This window comes from Ammodytes marinus (genome assembly GCF_949987685.1).
Source record: "Ammodytes marinus genome assembly, chromosome: 11".
Taxonomy (NCBI): Eukaryota; Metazoa; Chordata; class Actinopteri; order Uranoscopiformes; family Ammodytidae; genus Ammodytes; species Ammodytes marinus.
This window is the reverse complement of record NC_137215.1, coordinates 2,561,250-2,581,415: the sequence shown is the minus strand read 5'-3', so window position 1 is coordinate 2,581,415 and position 20,166 is coordinate 2,561,250. Positions and strand designations below refer to the sequence as shown.

The window sequence follows — 20,166 nt, the reverse complement described above, 5'->3', positions numbered from 1 at the left end:
TGTGTGTGTGTGTGTGTGTGTGTGTGTGTGTGTGTGTGTGTGTGTGTGTGTGTGTGTGTGTGTGTGTGTGTGTGTGTGTGTGTGTGTGTGTGTGTGTGTGTGTGTGTGTGTGTGTGTGTGTGCGTGCGTGCGCGTGTGTGTGTGTGTGTGTGTGAAACAGAGAGAGATTTTGGGTCAATGAGAAGAATGCTTAATGAGATTTGACTTCAGGGTCTATTTTTGTGAATTAACGATTCTGCAAAATGCAAATGTCCTCATACAACAACACAAGAAAAATGCTATTGTCAAGTGTGTGTATGATTGTGTGTGGGTGTGTGCAAGCAGGTCTGCACGTGCGTGTCCTCGCATGTGTGTGTGTATGTGTGTATGCTAAAAAAAATGAAGAATAAAAAATTACCAAAACCCTTTGTGTTGAGTTTGTGCGTCTGCCTCGTCTCAGACAAACACATGCACAAAACTTCTATCTGAGCTTTTGCACATCGTTAAAATGGGCCACATTAGCATGTTCCGAATATTCCCGTTTTAGCTGCTTCAGCACAGGGAGATGTGTGTCTGTCCGGGTGTGAGATAATGGTGCTCCTCTTACCACTCATACCGGATTCATTCCTAAACAGCTCCGGGACACATCCGGCCATCCTTTCAAATCTTTTCTTTGTTCTCGTCTATTCTGCTTTTTATTCTCAGTGTCTGTCTGTCACTCAATAGTTTTTTTCAATACTCTGAACCAAAAAATCTCAACTTCTAAAGCGCTTACATCAACTAAACTTTCTATAAGCATCGTCAGCACTATTCTGAAGGTTATTACAGAAGGATTTGTTCATAGTTTGTTGTCTGATTTGCAATACATTTAGTTTTTTAAATAAAACATGCAGAACAAAACAAAATAGGCCAGCCCCCTTTTCCCCCTAGCTCAGCAATGATAGAGCGTGCTGCCAGACAGTACTGCTAGCTATAGTGTGGTCTGGCAGTGCGAGACAACATTTGCATTTTATTCAAACTAGACTTCCTCTTTTTCACATTGCCAGTGGAAAGGAGTGAGGGAGGGAGAGAGAGTTTTAATATAATGTCAATAGGCATAATTGTAATCAGAGAGGGTTGTGCTTTACAAGGAAAACTAACTGTTAATGCAAAATGAACACATTTGACACTTGACATCTATACACTTTCTTAAGTACGGTATATACTTTAAAGCTATAGTGCGTAACTTTTTCATAAATAAATTAAATTAAATTCAAGCCATCGCCAAATGAGTTGACACAAAGCCTGATTAAAGCCTATCAGCTCCACAAAACTTAACCAGGGTTTGGACTTGTTTCAAAACCAAAAATACATCACAACTTTTAGAGCATTGGTGATGCCAAATTGGGTCAAATAATAACAATGGTGAGCGCTTACTGTGGCTTTCTGAGATTGTTAGTGTGTCTGCCGCAAAAACCTGCGAATATCTTTGATCCATTCAACTGTTGAGTAATGTTCCAAGCACACAGCCTTAATGTCTCCTCTATTGTGTCTGAACTTGTAGAAAGTCTGTTGTTGCTCGAGGGCATTGGCACCGCACACACAATGTTCTAGCTTTCACTTTCTTGTGCTCCTTTAGTTTAACTCTAACAGGAGTGGGGATTGTCTTTCAACTCTATCTTATAAATAGCTTCAGTCTGACTGTGGTTTGCTTTCAGTTGATGGTGTTCTTCCCCCCTTTATATTGAACCAGCCACCCGCTTAGAACACAAGAATCAGGATCGGTTGTAATTTTTTAATGATTATTTTTGTCATTTTTCAAGTTGAACGTACTTTGTAGACATCTTCGGTCCAACATTTGAATTCCACATTCAATGCAATTTTGTCCTCTTGAATAAGTTCTTCCCCTGATCCTTAATTATTACTGGGCACTGCCTACCCTATAAGATAGAGTTTATAGGCCATTCATGATCGCCATTCGTAGCCTGAGTTAGAGATAGAGCCACAGTGTTAAACCATCCCTGTGATTGTTGTACCGACTGCTTATACCACGTGTTTCAGACGTCAGAAGTCGGTTGTTTTAAGAATCAATTCTGTAACTTTTACTGCTATGCACATCACTTATTGTGGACTCTAAAGTAAGTAAGTAAGCACACCAACTGTTACAGAGTGCAACCGGCCCTGAAACACAGACTTGATACTTGGCTATTCATGACATGCATTTTATCCTAAGTTAAACATAAAGCCTGTAAAGAATGATTTGTCCTGCATGCTTTATGTATGTTAATGCTTGGACTACTGAATACTTGTATGTGGTTATAATACATTTTTTCTGTTGCTTTTATATGTTTTTTTTAACTCTTTCTGTTATTTGCTTATTTGCTTTTAAGGGAGCCTATTGTTGCATCTAGCCAAGGAATGCAGATGGAAACTAGCCTTCTGGCTAAATCTGGAATATTTACAGAAATGTTCATTAATATGCACTGTCCCTGTCGAATAAACAAATACATAAATTAAATTGAAATTAAAATTAAAATTAAACTCACTGATAATAATAAATAGAAAATCACTGCAAAAGTTATAAACATTTCTATAAGTGAAGTTTCATGCTGTGTTTACTTGAGACTAGTAATAGAAAGGTGTGTGATTCATGCAGAAGTTTGGCTGCAGGCTCTCGAAGGTGCAGTCTGACGTGTCCATGGCACAGCGCCCACAGAGCCACAGAGCCATTATCTCTTTCTTTAGAACTGAAGCAAAAACAGATGACACAATATCCTGTGCAATTTCGTCAAGGAAATATTTCTAGTGAAGTTAAACAATGAGGGCAGTACATCTTTACTTAAGTTTAGTTCTCTTGCAGACACTTCACCCTTGAACTGTGGATGGCATAGTAAAAATATTACCGCTTTTGTCCAAAGGGGGCGCTAGAATTAATCAAAACTGAAAGTTCCTCGGAGCACCTTTTTAAAGTCTGTATAACTTTTGTTATATTTTGGTCTCATCATGGTCCATTTTAATTTAGTTTTTTCTTTTTGTTATAACTGATATATTTCTATGCAGAGCTGTGTTTGTTTTCCTATTTCTTATTTTATGTTGAATAATAGACATAAATAAATTACATATTAATCATTTCTGTTTTTATTTGATATAAATTTGATTTCTGTGTTTTATTAGAAGGCATGTACATTTTGGGGTGTTGGGTCTGCAATTGATTGATTGATTGATTGATTATTTGAATGACCACACAGCCAGGCTGGTGGAATTTGTTATCAGTACAGCTTGGTACAGGTTCCAACTTACAAAACATATAACACAGATGTACATACAGACATACACACTACACAATACATAAGGGCCGTGCTTAATCCTCAGCGTTCAGAGTTCAGAAAGTTTATTGCAGTTGGGATGAAACTGTTTTTGAACCGGGTTGTTCGTAAGGCAATGTTCCTGTAATTGCTGTTGTCTGCATTGTAATATACATAACATTCTATATCAGGTTATGTAATTTGTAATTTTGTATTAAGTTGTACATTTTTCTTGCAAGTTTATATTAACAATCTGTTTTATAACAATAAAGGCTAAATATACCTTTGGCTTTTTCATTTAATTAAAAAGTGTTAAAAGATTTTGTTATGTTGATTATGATTATGATTATGTTGGATACAATGTGTGCCAAATGACAAACACATGTAATGAGTCAGTACTATGGAATGAAAGATGTGGAGCCTCACCTATCACCTGAGACGAACCAGGAAACAGTTTGTTTATTTTATTTGTCTTCCTAAAAAGACACACAGACTGAACCAGACAATCAGGTCGAATCAGATCAAATTAAAAACTTCCTCTTAGTGAGTTCAGCTACAGGAGAGAAAAGTGTAAAACTCCAACACTGCTGCTTCAACCTGCCGACACTCCACACACTGAAGGTGAGTTTGATGAAAAACAGGACTCTGTACGGAAGACCATTAGGTTCTAGGGAAGGTGGAGAGAAAAAAGGAAAAAACATTGTTTTGTTGAAAATAATCAGTTAATTCAGAACACCAGTGCAGAGGCACAGTGCACAGACTTCAACTGTCACTTAAATTACATTCTCTTCCAACTTATGGGCAGTTCAGAACATTGGTGCTAAATATTCCTGTTTTTAAGTTGTAACAGTTTTTAGTGATTTACATGTGCATGATTTAATCTTTTTCTCATTTCCTTGTTTTCAAATGTTATTTCATGGTTGCTACAGAGTCTTGCATGTCTCTGTTTCTATCCCAGACATGGGTATTTTGCACTTCATGCACTGTTGGTATATTGTGGTCTTACTGTGTAATTTATTTACTGTAATCTTGGACACATTGAAAATGAGGGCTTGCCTCCGAGAACTAAATAAGGGTTAGTTGAAATAAGAAAGTAAAGCACTACAATAAACTATTTAATAAATAAATTAATTAATTAATGATATTTTTACATTTCTTGACTGAAACTCATCATCAGGTCTCACAGTGAATAATGGATAAAGCTGAAGTCATCATTCATTTCAACAGCAACATCACCAACAGCTCTGATTATCATTATGAAAAAGTAAAATTCATCATCCATGTGGCGACATGCATAATCATCTCTATCAGCCTTCCTCTGATCCTTGTGGCCATCTACTCTCTTTATTCTCTGGTATGTAAATTATGACTGGGATTTATTTATTCGCTGTCTGTATAATGTGTCTGTCATTAAGTCTGTCTGGGATAAAGAGTTGTTATTACCTGTATATTTTTAGGAAGATTTGACTATATTTAAATGTGGACCCTAACTACATGTGTGGCTGCATTCCAGCCTCCTGTTAAATGTTACTGTGGCAGTTGGCTACAAATCAAAGAAAATAATAACAATTTGTATAGCATCATTTGTATTTTGTTTTTATCAAAAACCAATCGAGGAACATGTGAAATGCAGTATATTTGGTAGACTTAGATTTTGAATGGTGCTGCCCATGTTGTCACAGAGGGCTGCTACCATCGCTGTAAACTCTCAGGGCCAGATTTACTAAAATTCCTACTGTGCAAATGTTTGACCAATGTTTTGCTGCAGGTGCGAAAGGATAATGTTGCTCCGATCTACGTCATCAACCTTCTCATCTCCGACCTCCTTCAGCTCTGCTGCCTGATCGTTATGGAGGCACTACGTTACCGTGAGAAGACAGATGAGGATTGGCTGATGTATTCGCTGATATGGAACATCTTCTTTTCTATTCACCTATATGGTGTTGTGGCCAGTGTTGGCTTCATGGTGTGCATCGCCCTGGAAAGGTAGCTATCTGTCTATATGTTAAACCACTTTTAAGTCTGATCAATTTCTTATTATATAAGATATAATAATTATGAAGTTCCTCAAACTCCATGTGTCTATCTTTTATTAAAGGTATTTGGTCATCGCCCATCCACTGTGGTACCGCTTCAGAAGAACTATCAAGATCTCTGTGGTGGTCTGTGTCTTTGTCTGGGTCTTTCCTCTTTTCCCTTCACTCACACTTCATTTGGCTATATCAATAGCATCCATCTTCTTAGCCGTCATCCTCCTCCTTCCCCTCCCACTGTTCATCTTCTTCCTGGGTGGGACCCTCAAAGCCCTGTCTGCTTCCAGGTCTGTCTCCTGTGAAGAAAAACAACGAATTGTTGGGATTTTGGTTCTGGTGCTGCTCATTTATACGCTGTTGTTTTTGCCCAATGTAATTTTTTTATGTTCTCGTCTAAGTACAATTTCTGGTATTCAAACATTACTCGTCACCCTAACCTTTGCTGATGTAGGCTTTACTGGTTTGTTTGGACCCCTCACCCACGTGTCCTTTATGCTTCTTAGGTTGAGTCCTCTTGCAGATTTAGTTCTGTATATTTTCATGAGGAAAGGGGCCATAGACAAGCTGTTGGCCTCTCTGTGTTGTTGCAGAATGGACAACAATGATGTCAGCAGCCCATCAGTTTGAATAATTACAAAATGTAAATAAACAGTCAGCTTTAGAGAGAGAGAGAGAGAGAGAGAGAGAGAGAGAGAGAGAGAGAGAGAGAGATGAAACCAGAAAGAGAATGTAGACAAACAGGAAAAACAGACTGGCAGGTACCGTCATCCATTTAATATCCAAAAAAAAAAGCATTGATATTATGTTTGACCTATATGTTTTTTATTGTATGTATTCCAAAATCTGTATCTCTAAGACAGAGAACTAGAGAAGGTACGAGGAAATTTAAAAAATGTTTGAAACATCAAATTTTTCCTCTGATGATCATAAATTACATGTAACAGCAAACGAGACCATCAGTTCAAAGAATGATATTTGTTTATAGTTTTTCTGTATGCCTTTGTCATGGGTACGCTCACCCTTGAACTATAGATGGAATAGTAAAAACAATACTGCTTTTGTCCAAAGGGGATGCTAGAATTAACCAAAACTGAAAGTACCTTTAAAAAGTCTCTATTTTGGTTTCATCATGACCCATTTTAATTTAGTTCTTTCTTTTTGTCATACCTGATGTATTACTATCCAAAGCTGTGTTTGTTTTCCTATTTCTTATTTTATGTTGAATACTAGACATAAATACAATACATTTATCATTTCTGTTTTTATTTAATATAAGTTTGATTTTGGTGTTTGAGTGGAAGGCTTGTAAGTGTTGGGGTGTTGGGTTGGCAACTGCTGTTGTTTGCTCGGCAATATACATAACCTTCTATTTCAGGTTATATGTAATTTTGTATAAAAATTTAAATTTTCTTGCAAGTCCATATTAACAATCTGTTTCCAAAACAATAATGGGATAATATACCTTTGGCTTTTTCATTGAATTACAAACTGACAAAAATAAAAGATTATGAAGCCTAATGTCTTAAGATGAGAACCAACTTACATTCAACATACTTGAAATGATACTTGAGCTTGCTGGTTGAATATTGTTTTTCATGTTGTCATTATGGGGTATTGTGTGTAGAATTTTGAGGAAGAAAATTAATTGAATCCAGCCTTATTCCCGGCTGTAACATAAGGAAATGTGGAAAAAGTGAAGCGATGTGAATACTTTCCATATGCACTGTAAATTAAAAAGGTCCAAAATTTACATTTAGGTGTTTATTTGACTAAACCTTGTCTGTTTATGTCTGTACTCCTTTACAACTTTAATGACCATTATCTCAACTCTGAACCAGAAATCTCAAAATTCTAAAACTTACGTTTGTTTGATTTCATTGTTTACTAGTCTAGGTCTCACCACAAACTGAAATTAACATGTTTTTAAGAATGGTTTGAACAAGTTTATTTTTAAATAATATTTTTCAACATAAATATACTCCTTCGATGATACCCCTCTCTATCTTTTAACATTCACAGGTGTGGGTCTTGGCTCTTTAGCATTGCTGCAATGCAGGGACCATGCAGGTGTCTCTCTGTGTGTGTGTGTGTGTGTGTGTGTGTGTGTGTGTGTGTGTGTGTGTGTGTGTGTGTGTGTGTGTGTGTGTGTGTGTGTGTGTGTGTGTGTGTGTGTGTGTGTGTGTTGGAACAGCTGCAGGCGTGCTATCTGCAGTCTACTCAGCAACCATAATTTGGGACTGTTAGCTGACAGCAACAGACCCTCACCCTGCCGCAGTATGTGCAAAGAAATGGGAAGTCTTTGTAAGGTATAAAAGCTGATGTGTAGTAGCCATTTTTGTGGGCACCCAAACCCAGTCGCACAGCAAAAATCTGTAATAGCTACAATAAACATGGTCGCTTTTACAATGACGGCTGTGAAAAGATCCCTTATGCAGTTATAATAGCCAAGGCCCATGTCACATGACTAGTCAAGTTTAGTCTCTGTCAAAACAAAAAATACAGTGGACAATTTCTTTATTCTAAGTGGAAAATGCAAAGATTTTAGGACCTATTCATAATTTAATGTCTTTATTTATGATGACATTTTGAAAGAGAAATGGGCATTTCATTTTTAGAATCTCTGTGAGTTTGTATAATCTTCAGTTTAATAGTTATTACCAAGTCTATTCCATTTCAACCAAGTCTGGTCTTTGAATAAAAAATTGAAAATTCCTATCACAAGCTTAAGCCACTTGTGACTTTTGCCAAGGAGGGAAAGCATTTTATGAGCTTCCTGCATTGATCTCAAACTCTTCAGATGCAGGAGCTCAGGAAAAATCCCAAGAAGAGCCCAATGAATGTTTCAGTTGTTGATTCTACTGCTAAGAAAAAAACCTGGACGTACAGCAGAAGGTATCAAATTCGAAGCATCATCATATCATAGCAAGTTTGTCAATTATTTATTTTTTTGTTCAATTTCTTTTTTAATCACTGTATCTTCAGGGCTTACTTAATGAACTGTGAGATGAAATAAACAGTTGGAAGTCTCACTCCCTGAATTTTCCCTGCAGCATACGAGTTGTATACTTAGATTAAAAATGTGAGGAAAACAACAATTAATACATCAATAATTATTTTGCATTAGTCGAGTGAGTGGGCCCGGTTCCCAGAAAAACTAATTGAATAATAACATCATTACATCCAGGAACAGAACTTGACAGGAGGCAGAAGTTGAGCAATCATTCAACACTGACAGCAAGTTATTTAAAGGTGCACTACGTAACTTTGGGTGTGTATGAGAAGTAAACATTGTTTAAGGTATATTCTCATAACTGAATAACAAGCTTTCCTCACAGGAAAATGTGATCCCTCGAACACTATTTGAAGTTAAAAAGCTTCCTGAAAAGTTACTGTTTCACTGTTGCTGCAGCAATGCCCACAGTTTGGTTAACACACATAGTATAATCTTAAATTTGGTTATAGGTTCCTAAAAACAAATTTATTTTGATCTATGCTGATAGACATGTTAAATAATAAGAATTATATTAAAATAAATCATGTGTTTGTATACTCTCTGCAGGCTCTGCAAATGTATTGCAAATGCTTGACTTCGCAGGCAGTTAAGCTTCGTGTATAACAAAAATGTCAGCCAAAAACATTTCAATTTTATAACGTAACATTTAATTTAACGTCAGGGAGTTCAAGAAGGAATCCCTTTGGGAAGTGGATTTACATATAGGCTATATTTGAATTTTATTTTGTCTTATAGGTTTTTTTTCGAGATTTTCCTAATATAAAAACATCTCAAAACAAGTGTAGTATGTTTTGAATGTGAAAATAAATGTGAACAATCCAGGATAATAAATATTTGAAAGCAATACAGAATGTCTGAAAGCTTTACTGCATTATATTCCATTATATCTGTGTCACTGGGTACCTGACGGTTGTCTTTTCCTTTACGTAAATATTGACATTTCCAAGGCAAGGCAAGGCAAGTTTATTTATATAGCACAATTCAGACACAAGGCCACTCAAAGTGCTTTACAGGGGCAAGATTAGAATACATAAAACACATTATAAAACATTGAAAAGCGAATAAAAGAAGCAAATAAAAAAATAAGAATAAATTCCACAAGAAATTGATGCAGAATAGGCACAAATTGGTGCATAAAAATTCACCAGAACTCAGGAAGTGTTTGATGCATAATATTTGTATTACATTATGAGTAAAGAATTTATGGAATGGGCCAACTGTTTCAGTAATCGCATTCTTTCAATAGTTATAATTTAACTCAAAGATTAAAGTGTTCATACACAGACTATACACTACATACAAAAGTACAAAAAAAATATGCTCGCTCCATGTTGTATTAAGTTACCTCAAATTTCATAAATTACTACATTTTGGGCAAAAAGTTATTAAGTTCTGTTAAACGTCGGGCTCTTACGCAACCCCTGCTTATAATATGTGTGTGCCCCCGATGTTGAGACAAAACCTGAACCCTTGGGATAAAGCATGATATTTCTTTCTTTTTTTAAATATGTTATTTATTTATTTTTTGTAGGTCCCTTTAGTACTGTTAAATAGTCAAGGGAAGGCTGCCATATCTGTTTTAATTTCTCTGCTTTCCCTGAAATCTCATAACGAATTGTCTCCATATTCTTGAGGATATTTCTTCTTCGCTCCAGTCTCAATCGGAAACTCTTGGCGAGGATTTTTGGCACGGTGAGGCTGCTTCACAGTTTGACTCTGTTGCATGTCAAATCGCCTGCCGCACAGAGTGAGAGAGTGGATGTTTTAAAATTAGCTTCTGTGGAGACTCTGCACCTGAGCATGGAGCTGCTACTGTCTGCTGTCAGTGCCTTCATTTAAGACCAAAAGTCCAAGAAAAGCCCATAAAAGAACAACCACATAAGATGTCATAAAAGACTCTAATAAAGCTAATTACATAATAACTGGTAACCTTAGTTCCTTTAAAACATCTGTCATTAAACACACGTGTTATTAACTTATTTAGCGTAGGTTCTCTAAGCATACGATCTTATGCCACCTCCACTACAGTCTACTGATATTGTAACATGGAGATTGTTCTTAGCATATGCTCTGGCTAGTTTACAGAGTCAGCATATACGCATGACACTAAATAATGACAATAAATATATAATGTGGCCCCCACACTGATTTGGGCCCTGGGTAGTTACTCGCGGGTACAAGCGGCCCAAATTGGTTTTCTCAGGAGGGTGGCAGGGGTCTCCCTTAGAGATGAGATGAAAAGCTCAGTCATCCTGAGAGATTTGGACTAGAGCTGCTACTCCTATGTGTAGATAGGAGCCAGTTGAGGTGGTTGGGGCACCTGGTAAGGATACCCCCTAGGCGCCTCCCTAGGGGTCCCCAGACAAATGTGCAACATCACAACTCTCTTCCTGAGATCCTCTGACATTTAATTTCCTCTTGGCATGTCTGACCTGTATGGATTCACTTTGGTGGGCCTAAACTGACCTGGTTGTATCTCTGTTTTATCTAATGCTCCGCCCAATTTCTTCCCTTAAGATCTCTCATTACATTGGTCCATTTCATCACTCAATTTTTCCCACCTGATTGTGTTTACCTGCTTGATTTAAGCAGTTCAATAACGTTTGCACATACAAAAGTTGGCAAATTATTTGTTTTATTTATTTTAACAACTGATTTCATATAGAAAATAGTGGTATTGGTCAAAAATAATTAATAATGCTTATACTTAAAGGTGCTGTAAGCTGAATGGTTCTTTTAGCTAACTTCCTGTCAGTTACTGCAGCAGTCCTCTTGCTTGTCCCTACGTCACCACATTAATTTAAAAAAATGTTTTCATTTAACTTTTATTTATCCTCGAGACCAATTGAGGGGTGACCCTCATTTCCAATGACGTCGAGTTCAAACAAATTCAAAGGAAAAACAACAATACATACACAATCTTCAATGCAAATACATCAAATACACTACAACAGGTGAAGAGAAAAAACAAAAAAAAACAATTGAAACATTTACATAGTGGTGAAGAGTGGCAGCAATTAAAATGAAATGGGTGAAAGTACAATATAGCCTAATTAAAACAGTTACAGGTAGAGTTTGGCAGATTTAAAATAGTTTGTTTAAATTGGTTAAAGGATATGAAGGTATTTAGTTTAATTTGTTGCTGTAAATTGTTCCAGGAGTCAGGGGCACTGAAGCTAAATTAATGCACTGCGGTCTTCAAGCAGCAAGTTATCTAGCATCATCTCAGATCCATAAGTGTGATAAAAGATGATAAAAACCATCAAAACAGACATTGGTTAGGATTTTTACCTGCTCCCCCATTGTAGGCGCATACACATTCACCCATCTGTTGCTTTGGCGTGCACCGGCAGTGAGACCATGGAGTGTATATACTATATATGAGTGAGACGAGTGTCGGTTTGTAGCATTCTCTCTTCTGATTGGATAAAAATTTCGGGATACTCCAATAAGTTTATTTGCTGATTACATGCAAAGCAGCTGACTGAGAGATCGGCTTTATGAAACGCGTACATTATGTAAGTGATCACTGTATGAATAAAGAGCGATTTAACACTTATATTAACATAAATAAACCGCTTACTTCGCCTTTAAAGGCCCTGGCAACCCACAGACATAAATATGTAAGGGATAAAGTATAGCGAACGGGTCATTTGCTAGAAATAAAGACCGACAAGCTGAAGCAGGAGCCCGACGCGCAGCAGAGGGCTCTTGTTCAGCTTGAAGGTGCAGGAATACCCGGTGATCATTTAGTCTTAAACCACATAGTTGTTCTGCACGGCGGCTCGGCGAGGTCTCACTGTGAACGTCACCATCACAGTGTTTCACCGGGGTGCGCGCTGCTTCGCTCAGACGGGGCTTTGAGTGTAGGCTCAGGCGCAAAGAGAGAGTCTGTATCTCTCGCGCGGCACCAGAGAGATTGTATAGATTTGTTTAATAGAACGTGTGAGAGGCGTTAGCCAAAGTTCGAATCAGAAATTTTCAAATGGCCGTCCCAATGCATTTTAGAACGGAGATCCTTCGCGTGACGTCCCAAGCCTTAGCTCGCTCTAAGCTAAGGCAACATTCGAATCAGGATTTTTCAAATGGTCGACCAACTGACATGACAGTATGTTTGCGGGGGGCTAACAGATATTCCTAAAACCTTTCATATTAGCACTGATTTTACCCCCCAAATAACATTGTTACAAGGATTTAGTGGATTTGGGTTGCCAGGGCCTTTAACATAATTCCAAAAAGACTAAAGAGGTGCACATACTTTCAAGCAGCACAGCATATTTCTCATTGATTGATTTAATTTTATTTGTGTATGGACATGACAATGACATTGGACGAACCAGATGCAATGTTTTCAGTGTATTAGCATAAATGCTAGTTTACAACACCTGTACACAGGCAATGCAACTATGTCAAATACCCACAATAAACATTTCTTGGAACTTCCCCTCACTGTGATTATCAGCCATCGTTTCCTGCAGCAACCAACAAGCACAAAGTCTCACGCTGTCTGTGTGGTTCATTACGCACACGTGATCTGATCTGTCTTTGAGGCTGCGGTTTGTATCTGTCAGTGAAACACATGCAATATTATCTTTGTTATTTGGGTTGTCAAACAGGTACATTGTCAGAGGTTTTCTATAATAAATGTTTTGCTGACACTAGTCTGAGTGAATTATACCTCTCGAAGGTGGAAGGTCTGGAGGGCTTTCATTTTTGGATATGAAATAGATGACGGTATCTGTCAGTCTTTTTTATCCTATTTGTCTACATTTTCTTGATGGTTTCATCCCCCTCTCTTTTTCTCTCTCTCTCTCCCTCTCTCTCTCCCTCTTTCTCTAAAGCTGACTGTGGACATGTTGTCATTATTCAAACTGATGACCTGTTGTCATCATTGTTGTCGATTCTGCAACAACACAGAGAGGCGAAAAACTTGTCTATGGCCCCTTTCCTCATGAAAATATACAGAACTAAGTCAGCAAGAGGACTCAACTTCAGAAGCATTGAGGACAGGTTGGTGAGGAAATGCGGTCTTTCACCAAACAAAACAAAAAATAAACCAATGATAAAGGGCAAAAACAGCAGTGTATACATGAGCAGCACCAGAACCAGAATCCAAACAATTCGTCGTTTTTCTTCAGTGGGGACCGACCTGGAAGCAGACAGAGCTTTGAGGGTCCCACCCAGGAAGAAGATGAACAGCGGCAGGGGAGGGAGGAGGAAGACGGCTAAGAAGGTACATGCCGTCAATCTAGCCCATAAAAGTAACGCTACTATAGGGGCAAGAGGAAGGACCCAGACGAAGACACAGACCACCGCAGAGATCTTGACAGTTCTACTGAAGCGGTACCACAGTGGATGGGCGATGACCAAATACCTGTAATACAAGACAGACACATGGAGTTTGTTGTGTTTCAAAATAAGTTAGTAAGACATATCAGACAAGGAATTAGTTTAACACATAGACAGATAGCTACCTTTCCAGGGCGATGCACACCATGAAGCCAACACTGACCACAACACCATAAATGTGAATATAATAGAAGATGTCAAATATCAGCCAATACACATATGTGTTCTGGTAACGTAGTGCCTCCATAACGATCAGGCCGCAGAGCTGAATCAGGTCGGAGATGAGAAGGTTGATTAAGGAGATCGGAGCAACATTATCCTTTTGCACCTGCAGCAAAACATTGGTAAAACATTTGCACAGTAAGAATTGTAGTCAATCAGGCCCAAAGAGTTTACAGCGATCATAGCACGTCTTATAGCTACATGTTCATATGCTCACAATAAAATAATGCCAAAATCTCACGGTTACCAAATATATTGCATTTCACATGTTCCTTTATTGCTTTATGATAAAAACAAAAAACAAATGATGCTGTACTTAATGTTTATATTTTTTATTTAATTTGTAACTAACTGGTGCCATTAACAATGCAAGAGAAGGCTGGAATGCCACACATGTGGTTAGGATCCACATTTAAATATGGGCTATTTTGGAGTTGAATGTTCCTTAAATTATACAGGTAATAACAACTCTGTATCCCAGACAGACTGTACGACAGACACATTATACAGACAGTAAATAAATAAATCCCAGTCATAATGTACATACCAGAGAATAAAGAGAGCAGATGGCCATAAGGATCAGAGGAAGGCTGATAGCAATGATTATGCATGTCGCCACATGGACGTAATAGTTATAATAATCATAGTCGTTGGTGTAGTCGTAGATTTCATTCTGTGAGGTGTTGAAGTAGATTTCATCCATTCTTCACTGTGAGACCTGATGATAAGTTTCAAAAGAAAAATTCAAAAGTATTTTAATTCCTAATCTTAATTAATTAAGTAGTTAATTGTAGTGCTTTACTTTCTTATGTATTGATATATGTGCACCTACAATCCAAACATGTCTGCTTGTTAAAGTTTGCATATTGAGTTTAAACTCAGTTTGCAGTTTTTTAAGAGGGATAAAAACAAATTTGATTCATGAAAAAATCGTTCTTCCTATCGTCTAAGATTTTGAATCAGTTCATAATTTCCATAAATCAAAATTTTTGCTCAGAATGTATTAATGTAACCCAGTCTTACTAGGTTTGCCATTTGTTGTATCTGTACAATATACAAGCAATAATAAATGTTACCATGTGTCTAAAGTTTTCCTTTACATTATTGCAATCAGTTGATAGTACTTTTCGAACATAAAATCTACATAGCTATATTCTTCTTTCGTGCCATAATTTGCAACAACGCCAAAAGATTCACACCCCTAGTTATTTTTCCTTTGAAATAATCTCTGTAATATATTATCACAAAATTCCCATTTGAAAGCTACAAGACCTCACCTTATTTGAGTTCCTTAAACCAATGTTTTATGTGTTGTCCTCTGCATCCAAACAGTCTGCGGTGATGACAGTAAGTGAGTACATGCAGTTAGGTCACTGGTGATATATCATCGCTTCTCATCGCCACAATTTCCTGTAACTTACCAAGTCCTTACATGGAACTTGCAGTATAACTTTAGTTCAGAGTAGTTGTGGGGGAGTTATGTTGCAACTCACATTTTCCCTCCGCCTCTGCGACTCAAGTGGATGGGGAATGGAAAGGGTTTAAGATTTAAGAGAGACGTGACGCACATTGGCATGTTTTTATTTACAAACCCTTGACCGGGAAGCTTCCTCGTTATTTAACTGAATTGCTGCAAATCCCAGATGGGCTTTATCAGACCCGCTCCACTGACATGCTTATGCTTTATGTCCCACAAGCCCGGTCTGAGCTAGGAAAGACAGCTTTTAGCTTCAGTGCCCCTGACTCCTGGAACAATGTACAGCAACAAATTAAACTAAATAACTTCATATCCTTTAACCAATTTAAACAAACTATTTTAAATCTGCCAAACTCTACCTGTAACTGTTTTAATTAGGCTATATTGTACTTTCACCCATTTAATTTGAATTGCTACCACTTCATCTTCACCACTGTGTAAATGTTTCAATTGTTTTTCTCTTCACCTGTTGTTGTGTATTTGATGTATTTGCGTTGAATATTGTTTATGTATTGTTGTTTTTCCTTTGAATTTGTTTGAACTCGACGTCATTGTAAATGAGGGTCACCCCTCAATTGGTCTCTCGAGGATAAATAAAAGTTAAATGAAAATGAAAATATTTGGATGCAGTGCTATTAAAATTATTCCAGATAGTGTTACGGAGCGAAGATATGTGAAGCAAGACGCTCTTTATAAAAGTTCAAGATTCTATACAATGTCTTGATTCACCAGAAGCAAAAACCTGGATAGTCAGCAATGGAATTTATTTTTACGACTGTACAATCTCATGAACTACACACACACACACACACATTGTGTTTTCATTACTTGCGAGGACATTAAATTGACATTCATTTCCAGGAGACTTGCCCTAACCCTCTAAACCCCAACCCTAACCCAAACCCAGACCTAAGCCTACCCTCAACTTGAAGCAAGTCTTCACCCTAAAATGTCATTATTGCATTAAGGGGACTTCCATTTTGTCCCCAAAAGGAAGGAACGTCCCCATATATATAATGTGTAAACAGAAACATGTCCCAACAACATAGTTATACAAGACCGCACACATACACACACACACACACACACACACACACACACACACACACACACACACACACACACACACACACACACACTAGCAGCTGAACCTAAGGCTTGTTCCTCAGTCTAGTGTTTTGGTTGGATCGAAACGCTGCCGGCTCTTCTGAGATATGGACCGTGCCAAGACAACACACACACGCACACACACACACACACACCCACACACACACACACACACGCACACACACAGACACACACACACTAAGCTCTTCTAAGATCCTGTAACGTGCCAAGACAACAGAGAGATGCCAGATCTCATCTCGGTGGGACACAAGAGCTTAGGTCTGTTGACTCTAATTCATTCATTATTAGAGAACAGTGTGACCAAGTGTGACTGTCATACAACACTCACACATTACCCTAAACCTTAGCACTATTTAGAATTAATGTATTATACACAGCTCCGTAAAAAATGAAGAGACCAGTCTGGATTTTTCTTAAATCTTCATCTCTATATTACTTAATGGAAATGCTCTTTAATGACAAAAAATGTATGGGAATTTGGTAGAAATGTTGTTTGGTAGAAATGTTTGGTTTTATATTATAAAACCAAAATGTCCATTCGACTCAAGCATATGCCTATAAATAGTAAAACAAGAGACACTGAACATTTGGAGTGGTCTCTTCATTTTTTCCAAAGCTATATATATTACTAATCATTTCTGATACTGTTGTACTCATTGCACCGTGGGTCGGTTATTACGTTATGTTGACTTCCATTTAGTCCCCATAAGGAAACTATGTCCCTACAATATCACTGAGTAACAGAAGAAGGTCCCCACAATGTTAGTAATACACAAACACACACACACACACACACACACACTGGTATTGTTGGTAATGGTTGTAGAAATTTTTATACATCAGATTTCAATAATGAGCATCATTTAATTTGGCAGCAGTGACATATTGGCCATGGTCTGGATGTTATTATTATAGAAAATACTGGTATTGGTCAAAAATAAGTAATAATGCGTAAACTAAATACAATTCCAAAAGGCTCAAGAGGTTTACATACTTTCAAGCAGCACAATATATTTCTCATGCAATGAAACTATGTCAAATACCCACAATAAACATTTCTTGGAACTTCCCCTCACTGTGGTTATCAACCATCGTTTCCTGCAGCAACCAACAAGCACAAAGTTTCACGCTGTCTGTGTGGTTCATTACGCACCTGTGATCTGATCTGTCTTTGAGGCTGCGGTTTGTATCTGTCAGTGAAACATGTGCAATATTATCTTTGTTATTTGGGTTGTCAAACTGGTACATTGACAGAGGTTTTCTATAATAAATGTTTTGCTGACACTAGTCTGAGTGAATTATACCTCTGGAAGGTGGTCCCCCTCTGGATGGTCTCATCTCTCTCTCTCTCTCTCTCTCTCTCTCTATCTCCCTCCTTCTCTAAAGCTGACTGTGTATTTACATGTTGTCATTATTCAAACTACGGGTTGCTGACATCATTGTTGTCCATTCTGCAACAACACAGAGAGGCCAACAGCTTGTCTATGGCCCCTTTCCTCATGAAAATATACAGAACTAAATCTGCAAGAGGACTCAACCTAAGAAGCATATGGGACAGGTAGTAGAGAGAATTATGCACACCAGAAGATGGACCTTTATAGGAAAATAAAGAGACAATGAAGGGCAAAAACAGCAGAGTATAAATGAGCAGCACCAGAACCAAAATCCCCCAAATTCGTCGTTGTTCTTCAGTGGGAACCGACCTGGAAGCAGACAGGGCTTTGAGGGTCCCACCCAGGAAGAAGATGAACAGTGGGAAGGGAAGCAGGAGGAGGACGGCTAACAAGGTCAACCATAAATGTAACATGAGTATAGGGACAAGAAGAACGACCCAGACGAAGACACAGACCACCACAGAGATCTTGATAGTTCTTCTGAAGCGGTACCACAGTGGACAGGCGATGACCAAATACCTGTAATACAAGACGGACAAATGGAGTTAGAGAAGCTTCAGAATTACATAGTAACACATTGATCAGACATGAAAGTAGTTTAACACATGGACAGCTAGCTACCTCTCCAGGGCGATGCACACCATGAAGCCAACACTGACCACAACACCATAAAGGTGAATATAAGAGAAGATGATCACCCAATCCCCAATTGGTAGTGCCTCCTTAACGATCATGCAGCAGAGCTGAATGAGGTCGGAGATGAGAAGGTTGATGACGTAGATCGAAATAACATGATCCTTTTGCACCTGCAGCAAAACATTGGAAAAACATTTGTACAATAAGAATTTTAGTAAATCTGTCCCAAAGAGTTTACAGCAATCTTTTCTTTGATTTGAAACTAACTTGTCACATTAATAGTTTAAGAGAAGGCTGGAATTCAGCCACAGGTGTGGTTAGGGTCCAGATTTAAATATGGGCTAATTTGGAGTTAAGTGTTCCTTAAACTATACAGGTAATAACAACTCTGTATCCCAAACAGAATATACGACAGACACATTATACAGACGGTAAATAAATAAATCCCAGTCATAATGTACATACCAGAGAGTAAAGAGAGTAGATGGCCATAAGGATCAGAGGAAGGCCGATAGCGACGATAATACATGTCACCACATGCATGATGAATCCAACGTTGACGTAATGTTTATAATAATCATCATCATAGTCGTTGGTGTAATTGTTGTAGCTTCCGTTCTGTGATCTGTTGAAGTAGATTTCATCCATTCTTCACTGTGAGACCTGTATAAGTTTCAATAGAAAAATTTAAAAGTATTTTTATTCCTAAGCTTTGGGGGGCGACTATGGCTCAGTTGGTAGAGCGGGTCGGCTGATGATCAAAGGGTTGGAGGTTCGATCCCCGACCTGCCACCTGTGTCATAGTTGTTGTGTCCTTGGGCAAGACACTTCACCCACCTTTCCTCGTGTGAATGTCGATAGTTAGCCTGCTATCGGTGTGTGTGAATAGTAACGTGGGAAAGGAAAACAGGTCTCCCTTGTAAAAGAGTCTTCGGTCTCAATGGGATTTACCTGTATAAATAAAGGTTAAAAAAAATAAAAATCTTAATTAATCAAGTAGTTAATTTTAGTGCTTTACTTTCTTATTTTTGGTATATGTGCACCTACAATCCAAACATGTCTGCTTGTTAAAGTTTGCATATTGAGTTTAATCTCAGTTTGCAGTTTTTTAAGAGGGATAAAAACAAATTTGATTCATGAAAAAATCGTTCTTCCTATCGTCTAAGATTTTGAATCAATTCATAATTTCCATAAATCAAAATTTTTGCTCAGAATTTATTAATGTAACCCAGTCTTACTAGGTTTGCCATTTGTTGTATCTGTACAATATACAAGCAATAATAAATGTTACCATCTGTCTAAAGTTTTCATTTACATTATTGCAATCAATTGATACTACTTTTCAAACATAAAATCTACATAGCTGTATTCTTCTTTCATGCCATAATTTGCAACAACACCAACAGATTCAGACCCTTAGTTATTTTTCCTTTGAAATAATCTCTGTAATATATTATCACAAAATTCCCATTTGAAAGCTACAAGACCTCACCTTATTTGAGTTCCTTAAACCAATGTTGTATGTGTTGTCCTCTGCATCCAAACAGTCTGTGGTGATGACAGTTAGTGAGTACATGCAGTAGGGTCACTGGTGATATATCATCGCTTCTTTTAAGGCTGCCCACAATTTCCTGTAACTTACCAAGTCCTT

The 20,166-nt window shown here is 37.7% G+C and overlaps 2 protein-coding genes across 2 annotated transcripts; one reads left to right on the top strand and one right to left on the bottom strand.

The window, feature by feature from the left end:
• The first annotated feature begins 3,848 nt into the window (after positions 1-3,848).
• LOC307257234 (G-protein coupled receptor 4-like) lies at positions 3,849-6,063 on the top strand. The gene is made up of 4 exons (XM_080036405.1): positions 3,849-3,884; positions 4,441-4,617; positions 5,032-5,249; positions 5,362-6,063. The coding sequence occupies exons 2-4, from the start codon at positions 4,456-4,458 to the stop codon at positions 5,921-5,923; spliced, it is 942 nt and encodes a 313-aa protein (XP_079892531.1). The 5' UTR covers positions 3,849-3,884; positions 4,441-4,455; the 3' UTR covers positions 5,924-6,063.
• Positions 6,064-13,175: 7,112 nt separating this feature from the next.
• On the bottom strand, positions 13,176-19,163 carry LOC307257539 (uncharacterized protein; the record flags this gene model as incomplete). The annotated part of the gene is made up of 6 exons (XM_080036800.1): positions 13,176-13,683; positions 13,784-13,986; positions 14,428-14,553; positions 17,921-18,398; positions 18,501-18,685; positions 18,981-19,163. 6 exons carry the CDS (start codon positions 19,161-19,163, stop codon positions 13,176-13,178), a joined length of 1,683 nt encoding a protein of 560 aa, XP_079892926.1.
• Between the last annotated feature and the right edge of the window lie 1,003 nt (positions 19,164-20,166).

Coding starts and splice junctions, on each gene's coding strand:
- LOC307257234 (XM_080036405.1), top strand. CDS start 4,456: ATGGATAAAGCTGAAGTCATCATTCATTTCAACAGCAACATCACCAAC. Junction 4,618..5,031: donor TCTACTCTCTTTATTCTCTG/GTATGTAAATTA, acceptor GTTTTGCTGCAG/GTGCGAAAGGATAATGTTGC. Junction 5,250..5,361: donor GTGTGCATCGCCCTGGAAAG/GTAGCTATCTGT, acceptor CTTTTATTAAAG/GTATTTGGTCATCGCCCATC.